Source organism: Carassius gibelio, chromosome A21 (genome assembly GCF_023724105.1).
Source record: "Carassius gibelio isolate Cgi1373 ecotype wild population from Czech Republic chromosome A21, carGib1.2-hapl.c, whole genome shotgun sequence".
Taxonomy (NCBI): domain Eukaryota; kingdom Metazoa; phylum Chordata; class Actinopteri; order Cypriniformes; family Cyprinidae; genus Carassius; species Carassius gibelio.
In genome coordinates this window covers 17,775,053-17,788,495 of record NC_068391.1, presented here as the reverse complement: position 1 = coordinate 17,788,495, position 13,443 = coordinate 17,775,053, and the positions used below count along the sequence as shown (strand labels likewise).

The 13,443-nt window shown below is 37.5% G+C and overlaps 1 protein-coding gene across 5 annotated transcripts in view; it reads right to left on the bottom strand.

The window, feature by feature from the left end:
- Positions 1-385: 385 nt before the first annotated feature.
- The window catches only part of LOC127942024 (transcription factor COE1-A), a 121,037-nt gene continuing 107,979 nt past the window's right edge, over positions 386-13,443 (bottom strand). The window contains exons 12-17 of one of the 5 annotated variants that reach the window (XM_052537542.1): positions 11,062-11,127; positions 10,159-10,321; positions 9,839-10,018; positions 8,116-8,310; positions 4,791-4,859; positions 386-3,774 (exon numbers count right to left, since the gene is read on the bottom strand). In XM_052537542.1, the coding sequence (XP_052393502.1) occupies positions 4,792-4,859; positions 8,116-8,310; positions 9,839-10,018; positions 10,159-10,321; positions 11,062-11,127 (672 nt within the window). In that variant the 3' untranslated portion in view covers positions 386-3,774; position 4,791. Of the gene's footprint in view, positions 3,775-4,790; positions 4,860-8,115; positions 8,311-9,838; positions 10,019-10,158; positions 10,337-11,061; positions 11,128-13,443 lie in introns of all 5 variants that reach the window. The other 4 variants (XM_052537541.1, XM_052537543.1, XM_052537544.1 and 1 more) reach the window with 4 other exon arrangements.

Below are 13,443 nucleotides of genomic sequence, written 5' to 3'. Positions count from 1 at the left end.
CCAGAGCCATCATTAATATGTTAAAGTGGTATTGAGCACATTCTTTATTCCAGAAAACATGTAATATATTTACGGAATCATTGAAATGGCTCCATTTTACTAATAAGGGGCACTTAATTTCTGATTTGAATATAAATGAATATATTGAATATATTACTCTTATTGCAGATGACAGGCTTGTGTGTGATCCTGTGAAATGCACTAGTCTGAACCCCTGCACTACAACATCACTTCATCTCTTTATTCATATATAATTGATTGCTTCATTACAATGACGTAAATGCTGTACATTTTTATTCCCCACAACAACTTAAATTCAAGCAGCACCATCCTGAAAACACTTAGTTTTTATTACTCTCATTATGCTTGAAAAACCCACAAAGAGTCACAGACAAGAGGGAACTTTATTTAAATATTGTGAAAGTCAAAAAGTTATTTTACAGTTCAAAGGTGGTTAAAAAAATGATCATCTTTACAGTAGTTTCTTTTTAGATTTTTCACCAGTAACGGCTGCTCACTGAATATCCAGTCTACAACAAGTATGTAATCAACAAGAAAAATAGTAGCAGGTGACAACTTGCCAATTTGGATGTGTGACATATTAAACAATAAATCAAATAACCATCAAATTATAACTTTGCAACTGACACCAATAACGGGGAAAGTCACGATTCAGAAAGAAATAAGCCACATAAACTGACTTAGATGTTCAAGAAACAGAACGTTTTGTGATGTGATGCACTGGAACAAAAATGGGATGAAACTCATTAAGACATGACAGAGGAGTGTCACGCAAGGAAATTAATCAGCGAATAAAAGTATAGACTCTTGTGCTGTTACTCCATAGTTTAACTGGTTCATTTTTTTTTTCTAACCAAACTATCTAAATATTTTTTTTTACAAAATAAATAAATAATGTAAAAAAGAGAAATCTGCATTAAGACATTTGATTGTTGGTACACTTCCACACACGCACACACACGCACAAAATTGGTGACAAGACAAATAAAGGAACAAATATGTGTATTATTTTCCCTTTAAAAAAAAGGAGCAAATTCTGGAGAGAAAATATAAAAAATCAGGGAGATATTATTGTATATTTGCTAAGCATGAAAACAATAACAATCCTTTTATCTGTAAGTTCCAGAGAAGCGAAATGAAAAGATTATTGTATTGTTTACAATGTTGAATATACTGTTTTCTCAAACTTCATTGCATTAAAATACAAACTATTTAACAAATCTTGCCATCTGAAACAAAACATGTAACAAAATGTTATAACAACACATTTTCATAAAAAAAGACAAAAAATGGCAAAATAAAAAACAAAATACATTATTCTTTGACACCAAAATTACTATACAAATAAAATTCCAAAATCACATTTATGGACACAACTCGGCAGATGACAAAATAAAAACAGATCATCAGCAAATGACGAGCGAAAACACAAGCATGAAGACAGTTTGAAGCATGTCAAATTTCAAGCGATACATACTTACAATATTCATATAGTTATCCTGCAGATACCCCTTCATGATCATCAAAACCTCAGAGTCAAAGCCAATGAGATCTGCTAAGCATGTCGTAAACATTATATCAGTGACACTAGGTTGTATAAAGCTGCCTCATGACTCCATTCTGATGTATAAATATATTTAAAACAATGACTTTGGCAAAATAAAAGAGGATTATAAAATCAAACATATTTATCAGTCTTTACAAATCATACATGCCAGAATCCAAAGTGATGACTACATCTAGATCTCGGATCATTTATGAGAAGGGAACAGAACATTCACAGTGCTGATTATGCTGTAACATCCAAAGCCTTCATCTCCTGAACATACAGTCAGACTGTTCTACATCGGTAGTTCTCAACTGGTGGGACACGCTCTGAAAATGGGCAACAGGTCTGATCTGACAGGGTCATGGACAGTAGGGGGAAAATCAATGTTAAATGAAAATAATAAAATGCTATGGTTCATATAATGTGCATAGTTCTAATAGATTTTTTTTTTTTTTACTGGTGAGTGTTTATTCTAAAGATATTTTGATTCTTTTTGCATGATCATTTCAGTGCTGTGCTGTGCAAACTCTGGGGTTCAAGGCAAAACCAGTTGTGATCCACTGAAATGCAATAAAAGCAAAACGGCTCCGACAAATATTAATCATCTCGACCTTTCATTCAGTTTAGTCTGACGTTATCTATTGGAGGAAGTCCACTGCAAAGTAAAGTAAAGTATATATATAAAGTCCAGGGCTTTTAGGCTGCCCTGTCTCTGTATATACTGAGCACTTTGACTCTTTTGCGTTACTATGGGTAAGTGTCTGGTCTATACATTTTGGCATTACATAATGACAAACTGGTAGAGATGAAAATGAAATGCCAAATGTTGCCTTCAAGTCATGGCAGAATTATCAGATTTACCACTGCAATATCTTCATCTTCAGTTTCTTTCAATGTTCTGAGTTAGTGGTGTGGCAATTAAAATCATTGTGGAAACTGATCTTAATAACATTTTGTGTGCTATGAATCAATAATAACAATACATCTAAAACTCCATCTAAAAAATATAAAATAATACTTAAACTATCATTCTTTGAAGGCACAAAGCGTCAGGTACAGTACAAACCTTACATGCATCCTTTACTTTTAAAGGGAAAGTTCACCCAAAAATTAAAATTCTGCCATTGTTTTCTTACCCTCAAAGTTATTCTAAACCTGTATGAATTTAATTTCACACAAAATAAGATATTTGGAAGAATGTGGGTTACCAAACAGGTATAGAATAACTTGAGGGTGAGTAAATTATGACAGAATTTTCTTTTCTGGGAAAACTATTCCTTTAATTTTGTTGCAGTGGTGCGAAAAACTTGCCATTAAATTTAAGGAGAGAGGGAGAAATAAAAAAATGCCAAACATCTTCTTCTTCTTCTCTTTTTTTTTTTTTTTTGAATCATAACTTTCCAGAAGGACTTGAAGGCAGCGTAATCTCAGCAAATGGAATATGAGTGTGAAAATCAAGATGGTGAAAAAGCAAAGGAGCTAAGTTTCTCTCTTCTGAATTGGTATTTAAATATGGTAAAAAAAAAGGCATAAATTATATTTTCGCCTGGTACCGTTTTAATATGAATTTAAATGGCTGGCATTTTGTAGAATGATTGACTTCAGTTGTTCAAATTCAGATGTAATTAAAAAATTCAGTGGGACATTACTGCGCAAAAATCACCTGCAATCCTTCATCTAAAATTATAAATAGAAACCACTGCAATATTGTGTCAGGTATCATTTCATAAAAGGTTGGTAAACACAGAAACACATAAATATGATGCCAATTCATTTACTACATTTTTAAATAAATAGACCTCATGTTATAATGTAGATGGGACGGGTCGCCACTTATCTTAAAAAGTGTCTAGAAGGTGAGTACAAATTTCAACATCAAAACATGGAGGTACAACAGTCGAGTTCAATATGTTTTTCTTCGTCTGTATCTTTTTGTTTCAAAGCAGATTGTGTTTAAAAAGGGCCTGAGTTTGTAGTTTTTCATCCTTCAGAACAGGACCGTGAGGTCAGTCCAGCGCCGGAGTTTCCTGCACATGTTCAGTGAGACCAGTGACATGAAAGCATGTTTCATCTTCTGTTCTGCACATAAATGCACACACACACACACACACACACACACACACACACACACACACACACACACACACACACACACACACACACAGATGCACTCTACATTGGAGGAATGATCATTCCAGGGATAACTGTGAAGAGAGAAAGATACAGGGTGTTAGATCACTTTAATCCATTAAACATGCCATCACTGAAATAGAGCTCAAGTGTCAGAGAATGAAATTAACATCTAAGAGTTTGAGTTGTACAGCGAAGCCAGAACCAGCTACATTGTTTCACATTTTTTTGCAGTTCTTTAAATTCTGAAATCTGTTTCCACATCTGCGAAACAAACCATGGCCCCTTCAGAAGAGAGATAAATCCTACTCTCTTTCAGCGTCAATGAAAAATTGGCAAAAACAAGACCCTTGAAGCACTTGATTAAACATTTCAGCTGACTCATAATTGTGTGCAAGCAGTTTCTGGGCTTGTAAGGTCAAGCATTCCCTGGTGTACAAACTAAAAATTATGAATTTAAGGAAATCTGAAACAGTCTATCACATCATTCATGCCAGACACTTCACTCTCTTTAGCTAGGCCAACATTAACTTGAAGAGAATGCTAAGCACTGCACATCTGACTCAACACGAGTTTAACAACTGCTGACAAACAAGAAAAGAAAAGAGGTGAACAGTTTTGGAGAAGTTGAAGTCTCTAAGAACCAATGGAGGTGAAACACGAACCCTTTAAAGCATGCAAACATACACTCACACATAAAATTCACACATTTTTGATGTAACATGCTCTGCAGGTATATAGCATGATGTACTGACACAGAAAACTGTGTTGTGATGTATTTGAAACATGGAATATTTAAAGGTGAGGTGTATAATTTCTAACAGAATTGGAAAATAAAGACTGTTTTCAAACAGGTCACTCAAACACCTCCTTTGTCACTGAATTTCTTAAAGCTGACTTTATAAGTTGGGGTTGTAGTATCTTAACAAAATATTTTCAGTATTTTAACATCAAACTACACACTTCACCTTAAGAAAAAGAAGCATACTTGTTATTATTATACTATAGCAATGTTATTTGTTGGTTTATGGATGATCAGATATAGAAACAGTGGAATGGATGTGGGAGGAGTAGCGAATGAGTAACATACTTCAGGAGAAGGCCAGGCCCTGGAGCGCGCTGGCTGTGGAGTACTTGTTAGAGTCGACAAAAGACTGATCTGAAGGCAGTGGAGAAAAGAAGAAGGGGAAAGGGAAAGAGGAGAGAGAGAGATGTTAATATCAGACTGAATGATGGGTGAGTATATGGTCAAAAGTATTTGAGTAGATATTCATGCCTCTAATATGTCATAGATCCTCACTGGACTTTGGTGATTTTACATACGCTACCATTCAAATGTTTGGAGTCAGTAAGATTATTATTATTATTTAATTAAGCAAAGATGCATTCAATTAAATAAAAGTGGCAGTAAAGACTTATGTTGTTAACAAAAAAAATTTATGGTACTTAAAAATGCTTTCTTCTGAACTTTCTATTAATAATTTTGTATTAATTAAAAAGTTAAATCACAGTTTCCATGAATATTAAACAGACGTTTAAACGTTTATAAAAGTTATTTTAAATTGTAATAATATTTTACAATTTTACAGTATTTTTATTTAATAAATGTAGTCTTGGTGAGCATTAGAGACTTAAAATATCATACCAATCCCAAATGTTTGAATGGTAGTGCATTCATGTTTTACACTAAACATATTCAGACATGGTTTTTAAAACTACTTTTGCCGGCTAATTAGATTAATGAGTTTCTTACTAAGGACTTTCAATTAAAATCAGTAATTTACTATTACAGATTTACATAAAAAAAAAAAAAAAAAAAAAAACCTTGGCCAACTACACTACAGGAACTAAAAGGTGCCAATTTGAGTTGAGATTTAGAACAGATTGGCGCTCATAAATTATCTAAATAAATTATAGATTTTCCTTTTGAAAAGTCGACCCTCTGAAAGTAATCTGCACACATATATGGTACACAGTGTTGTCAGTGATTTTGGTGAACATCGCTCCCTTTCAGTTGGTCACTACGAGTCATGTCGTGACCAATGAGTTGGGATCTCGCTTCGAGAGACCAATCTACTTCGAGTGTAAACTAAATTAGCCACTGTACATTGATTCCGATGATTGCATCCAGCTGCCGCTGATCACAGCGTGAGCATAAAAAGTAAGCAGGTGCATCGCATACCAGCTTTTAATTTAGGAGCCGAGTGGTAACATCAGCCTGCTCCTGCCATATCTTCATTTGTGATGACGAGTTCAATGCGCTCTACCAAGCTTTTTGCAGTGGCGGATGGTGCTTCAGCGGTGGTCGTTCCTGTGTCAAGTGGGTTGCGCATTTCAGGCTGCATTACCCCATGTTGTGCTGCAAGCAGCCATCTACCCTATGCTTCTCAGCACATAAAAGAGCTTTTCCCTGAAAGAGCTTATTTCTCTAAAAGAGCTTACAAGGGTGCATCTTTGTAAAGACAATGGATCGAGGTGAAGAAACCTTCATCGCATGCCAAGCTCTTGAGATTGGAATTGGGATGGCTTGCGCTGGTTCTTAGTGGACGGACCCGGTGCCTTTTTTTCCCAGAGGTGCATGAGGAGATGGATGGCACCTTTTATTGCCATAAACCGAAGGGGTATATGCTGGTTCCTCCTCCCTCACCACCCTCGCCGGGGGTGCAGCTAAGGGGTATACTGCAATCCCCCCTGGTGGAATGGTCAGTAGCAATTCAGTTGTGTCCTAATACTGCCTCCTCCTGGTGGGGAAACCCATCACTCCCCTCCCGGGCCTGTAGGTATTCATCTGGTCTGAATGGCAGTGCTTATTTGGCTTGTGGAGAAGCTGTCTCTGCCTTGCATGCTATAGCGTTACTGCAGGTTTATCAGGCCAAGGCACTAAAGGACCTGCACAAGGGTGGTCATAATCCAGAAGTTCTGAAAGAGTTCCGAACCACTACTGACCTTGTGCTTCAAGCAACAAAGGTCACCGTGAGTTCTCTGGGTCGTGCAATATCCACACTTGTAGACCAGGAGTACCATCTCTACCTTTCTGGCCAACATTACGCCTACAAAGTTTGGTTCCTCAATGCCTCTGTGTAGGAGACCGGCCTCTTCAGAGATGCGGTTGAGAGCTTTGCCCAGCAGTTCTCAGCTGCACAAAAGCAGACTGAGGTGATTCGTCACATCCTGCTCCAGTGGACAGCTGCTGCCTCCACCCTTCCACCGGCCGCAGTGCCCCAGCCTGCTCATCTCTGAGGGAGGCCCCTGCATCTGCCCACGCTTGTTCTACTGGCGAAGGAAACAATAGAGCCAGACCCTCCAGCTGATATGAAAATAGGGTTTTACAACACATACTTCATTATTCCCAAAAATGGCGTTGGGCGTTGGACCTGCGTGTCTTAAACCAGGCATTTTACTGTTTACCTTTCAAGATGATGATGCAGAAACACATCTTCGGGTGCATCCATCCCCAAGACTGGTTTTCGGCAATTGACCCTAAGTTAATGTGTTGATCCTTCCACGCCACAGACCATTTCTGTGGTTCACGATCTAAGTATGTGCATTTCAGTACATGGTTGTGCCCTTCGGGCTGTTCCTGTCCCCCCATCTTGCTCCACTCAGCGAGGGTGTTCGCATCCTGAACTTAACATCCTTAATCTCGATGATTGGCTTTTTCTAGCACAGTGTCTGCATCAGTTGTGCGAGCACAGGGACCTGGTTCTCCAGCACCTCAGCCAGTTGGGTCTTTGGGTCAACTGGGAAAGAAGCAAACTTTCCCCGATGCAGAGGATCTCTTTTATCCGTATGGAATAGGATTCAGTCGAACAGACAGCATGCCTCACAGGGGAATGTGCATAGTTGGTGTTGAACTGCTTGAATTCATTCAAGGGCAGGACAGCGGTCCTAATAAAAAACATTTAGAGGCTCCTGAGGTATATTGTAGCTGCAGTGGCAGTTGAACTGCTGGGGCTGCATCATATAAGACCACTTCAGCACTTGATTCATGGCTGAGTCCTGAGGTGGGCGTGGCAGTGTGGCCAACACAGTGAGCGTTGCATCAACCGACAAGGTGGTCTGCACTCCCATCGCATGTCACAACTCATTGCCACCTCCTCCTTTTGGAGTCAGAAAGTTCTAAGTGTCACTCTGAGGAAGGATCTACTGACTCAGACGTGGAGATTTTAGGTGATCTACCCCAGGAGGTAGATGACATCATCACTTCTGCGGGAGCATTTCTATGAGAAGCAAGATCCCAATTCGTCGGTCACAACATGACGTATCTGTTCCCTCCTTCAGGGAACGAGGGTTACATACATAACCGAGACGTTTTCATTGGTGCTGTACTTTCAGCTTTCAAATTTTGATGATGACATCACTGTCATAAAATTCCCACCCCAGCAGAATTTGAGTGTGAAGGACTTGTGCGTTACCTTGGAGACCATTCCCATTGGTGCTGGTGCATGTCGGTGGAGGTGAGGATTGGGGCCGAACGACTGGAGCGAACGCACTCTTCTGTTTCACAGCTGAAACCATGTTTGCCGGAGAGAAGGAAAAGATTCCAGAGGAGCTGCTGCAGTTTGAGGGCAGGCTGGTGGAGGAGGCCATGGTGGGACTGGAGGGGACGACTGCAGGAATGCAGAGAGGGGGATTGAGAAATACATTTTGGATTTAGCAGAAAGATAAGGAAGGAAGAAATAAAGTAGGAAATAAAAAGTTTTGTGGGAAAAAGTTTGGGGGGAAATGATTAGTTAGCAATTTAATCTAAATAACAAAAGAATATATAAATTTAATGGTAAAAAAGTTGTTTTATCCCAATCAAAAAGCAGGGGACAACTACTAATAAGCCATTAAGTCCTGTGTCATGCTAAAAATATTGGTTTTAATTTTTAATCATCATTTAATAATTCAAGTTGTTAAATTAATTCAGCTGAAACCTTACAACAAAGGCACAGCCCATTTATTAAGTCTTTACTAATCAATTGATGAAGACTGGAGGTTTAACAGGGGTCTATGGGACAGAAACATTGCAAGTGTTGCTCCTTCAATTTCTTTACTGATTTAATTAACATTCTTTAATTCAAAGGCCAAAATAGAATCTAAATTTGATAGAGACAATAAAACTCTGTTTTTGTAAAGTGGACTAAAGTCATCAGAGGATAAAGTGGGCAGGGTTGCACTGCTGAATTCCTGATTGCTTTCTTTTCCTTTGTGCAGGGTGTTTGTGTCAAAGTTTTGCGTGCCGCTCGTCTTGCCTTTTTGAGGATTAAGTGTCAGATTGCACCCCCGAATACACACCCTCACTGCTCAAGTCATAATTATCCAAACAAACACATCACTCTCAGAATATTCCCAATTCTTTTGTTTCTGGCTTTCTCACTTTCTCATGCCTGGTTAATTGGAAATAGTGGAAAATTAAGAATTAGCTCAATAAATAACAGCTGGAGTGAGGTGGCACTGTCAGGCAAACAGAAGAGGGAGAGCATCAGTAGCTGAGGAAGAGAGAACTTTTAAAGAGCTGTTGAATACAAATTGCAGATCATTGTGGAAATTCTCAGTTGGGATTTCTATCAGACCTAAAGGCCCATACTGTCAGACTTCCTGCAATGATTGTGCATTAACGACAGTATTTTGTTTGAAAACTAGGATTTGTTGGAGAATGTGAAAAAAAAAAAATTCAGCCGATAAACAACAGTCCCAAAATACTGTATTTTAAATGCCTTTTCAAGTGTATTTAAACGTGCATCTTTTTAAACATAGTGCATGAATACATGTCACGGTAGGTCTGGTGTTTTGTCATTACATTTTGTCATGTCTTAAAGTGGAAGTCAGATTTAAAAGCTACAGCAGAGGGAAGATTTTATTCAAATTAAAAATGTTAATCTGTTCCTGACATAAAGCAATCATAAGGCTATGAGTAAATTCAAAAATAGTTACAAAGAAAGGACAGCTACCACATTAAATTAAAGGGGACATTTTGAAGTAGAGACTAAAATAGGATTTTCTTGTAATAAGTACTCCCCAAAATGTTGTTTTTATTTATTTGTTTAATTATGTGGGGGGGAAAAAAGCAGCATGGACATTGTGCTAAATGTCTCCTTTTTTGTTTTATGAAAGTAAGGAATAATTTATAGAAAATCGCATCTCAGTACTCACTTGCGTATGGTGAGTTGGCAGCAGAGCCGTTCAGGAAGCTCGGGGAGCCGGTCAGGTTGGTCATGCTGCTGTTGCCGTAGCCATTCATGCTGGTGGATACTGAACTGTAACTGCTCTGCTGAGGGGTGGAACTGGGCACGTAACCGTGTGGTGATACGCTACTCGTATTACGACTGAAACCTGCAGCCAGACATGGAGACAAGTTAGTCGACTCACCCTTACATCAAAGTAGTGAAGTAGTATTTAGCTTTGATGAACTTCATCCTACACATCACATTTTCTTTAGCACACATTTGATCAAGAGTACGGAAATATCTCACCCTGGTTTCCACCCTGAGAGGATTCTGAGACGTTAATGGCGAGCTGTCCAGTGAAGGAGTTCACCCCCATCATGCTCGCATGGACAGAGCTGTTGGTGAGGCCGGTCAGCTGGTTGTGGTTTCGTGGCACATTGTAAAGGGCTTCAGCAATGTCCGCTGCTCGCTTAAGAATGATTTCCTAGGGAAAAATGATTCATCATCTCTCACAATTGAACACTTTCATAGAATAAATGGGTGGTGTTTCATTTTTTGTGTCCTTTGACTGATTTTGGTAGCACTCTTTTTTGATGTTCCCTCAACAGACATTCTACTCAATGCAAGTAACTTTGAAAATACATGGCAAATTTTACTAAATTTCTAAAAGGGGGAGGGGGGGGGCATCATAATATTGGCTTCTTTATTTATTTATGACATTGTGTAGGACAAGACTTTCAATAATGCAAAATGAAACTGCATCATTTAAAAAATATATATATAATAAATAAAAACAGTTTAAATCCAAATAGAAGTGAACAGTTTTGATATTTATTTCATTAACTAAATTTACATATTGTAACCCAAATTACCATTGTTGTAATGAATGAATTTATGAAAGCAGGCTTGGCAAAACAAAGTAATCACTCATTCAATTTAGAAATATTTTAAAATGGCATTTTCGCCATTGTCATTTCCATCAAAGAATGTAATTAAACCCAATACATTATTTGAAGTGTTGGAAATTCCACCAAAAAAAAAAAAAAAAAAAAAAACATTATTCTATGTTTTAATTTGCAGGTTAAGTTTGCAGGGACAAAAATACAGACCGAAACACATATATCTTTTAAATATGTTAACAGCCCACTGATGGTGAAAGGAAATTATGCGACTGTGATTTATCAGTGATAACCAGAGTTTCTTCCTCACCTGGTTATTATGAGGCATTCCATAAAGGGCTTCCACCAGATCTGCTGCTCTCTTTAAAATCACTTCCTGTATGCAAATGAAAACACAAACAAAGGAAATATTAATGATAAAACAGATTGAGAACTAGTTTTATCCTCAGTTCATTCTTTATCAATTTATAATCCATAAGATTGTCACTTGTAACGTGATGTTCTCTTTCACAGATGAAAAAGGGTTGAATTTCCGTTTAATAACATCAGTGATCACAGCCAAGTGGAACACATGGAGCTAATGTTTGCTCAATTGTTCTGTGTCTGTCAGGATGAAAAAGTGCAGTATTTCAGCAAACATCTGCTTTGCATCGAGGAAGGACAATGCAATCTATGTTTGCAGTGAAGGTCACTCGGTTTCACAGTACTGGGCAATAACTCAGCAGAGAGCTGGCTCTCGTAAGAGCTCTTGCGATGACGGTATATCAGAGATGGAATCGATGCGTTCCCGCTAATGAGAAGTAATTACTTTAACATATGCTTTTCTGCACAGTCACATGATGGGGAAGACGGACAACGGGTGTCATGATTGTTTAAGTGCAATGGCTGGAAAACATTAGCGACTTTTGTGTTCTTTTAATAATGTGATTATGTGGCTTGTGCAATATCTCCACATTATCAAACTAGCATGGGATGTGCAAGCATGGGATAAGTGCACCAAACGGCATGCTTATCTTGGCCAGTAAAAGGAGATACACAAATTTTAGCTTTTTGAACAAATGTTCACAAACAGTGGACTAATGATGCAACATGGATCATATCATGTAGGTTCGTCATTCGACTTCTTTCATAAATCAAAGGCAATAAATCAAAATAACCTTATTGAAAAATCCCATGAATTGCACGGTTTTTTTTTTTTTTTTTTTTTTGTTTTTACAAATGTTTCACATGTATAAATTCAATCTCAAAAATATATCCACATGATTAAATAAACACACTGGGTTAACCCAAGCAAAAACCTAAACTCTACTAATACATTTTTGTGTAAACTTGTAATGTAAACTTTTTTAAACCATTCTCACATATATGATTGCATGTTATAAATGTAATCATAAAACATTTCTTGCATAAATTGTCACATTGATATAGATGTGAATTATTCATTAAATGTAGCATTGAAATAAATGCAAAAAGTGCATAAAATCATTCTTACATTGATTGGTACTTTGACACAAATGTAAAATGTCTGTAAAACCATTCTTCTGTGAATTGTTGCATTGTTGTAATTGTAAATCAGTTCTAAAACAATTTTTATGTAAATTATTGCATTGATATGAATGCAATATAGGACTATTTTTGTTGCCTTAAAATGAATATGAATTGTTCACATTAATATGTAATGTGTTAAAACAATTAATACTTAAGTTGTTGAATTCATATACTGTAAATGTATAGTGTTTATAAAAGCATTTAATCATAAACTGTTCTTTTCGTGTGAATGTAAAATTTCAGTAAAAAATAAATTATTACAAATGTAAATAAAAAATGAAAACACAAAAAACAAATCCATTATAAAAAGTATTATTCTGTCTTAAATCTAAATTTTATGTAGATTCAGTCTTATGTTATTTGTTTAATTTGTATAAATATAATGTATATAAACATACATTATCACACAAATTAATGGTTTTACAAACAATTTACAAAGAAATGAGTTCTTCTCATGCATACAAAGTCATAAGGCCCTTTAATTTTTACTTATTTTTCTCTGTCTTGAATGTTGGTGTGTGGGAGGTCTTTGGGAGAATTTAATGTAGAAGGGTGCTGCTCCAGCTAACCGAGTGACAGGCAGACAATTGCTCCCCCCTCTGAATGCAACCTTCACCAGGATCTTACCCCTTAGCATGTGTGTGTGAGCGCTTTGTTGGAACATATTGCCTCCCAGTCAGCCCTGGGGTGTGTCGCACCACACGCACACACACGGACGGACACAAACAAAACTTGACGGGGGGTCAGTAAAGCAATGAGGAGTTTTAGTGCGCTGTCCAAGGTGCTAAATTCACTCAATTATGGCTGTGCTGGCACTGTGTTAACCTCTCATTATCGTCACAGGGAGCTGTTAGAGCGATAGATCCTGCAGCGAGAGTGAGGAGGCGGAGGAAAGTCCCTCTGCAGCCCAGTGTGGGGGAGCACGAAAGGGATACTGGTGAGTGAAAGGCCGTGAATGAACGTGGGGCAGCCTGGAGGCAGTGAATTCCCAGTATGTGCGAGTTCAGCCAAAACATCAATCAAATTTAGCAGAAAAGATGAGGAGCAGAGGTCGATGATGAATACTGTAGCAGAAACACTGAGATCTATACATCACAAATGTTATATGTTTTTCTAGACTCTTCTATGACCAGGTACTAAGACT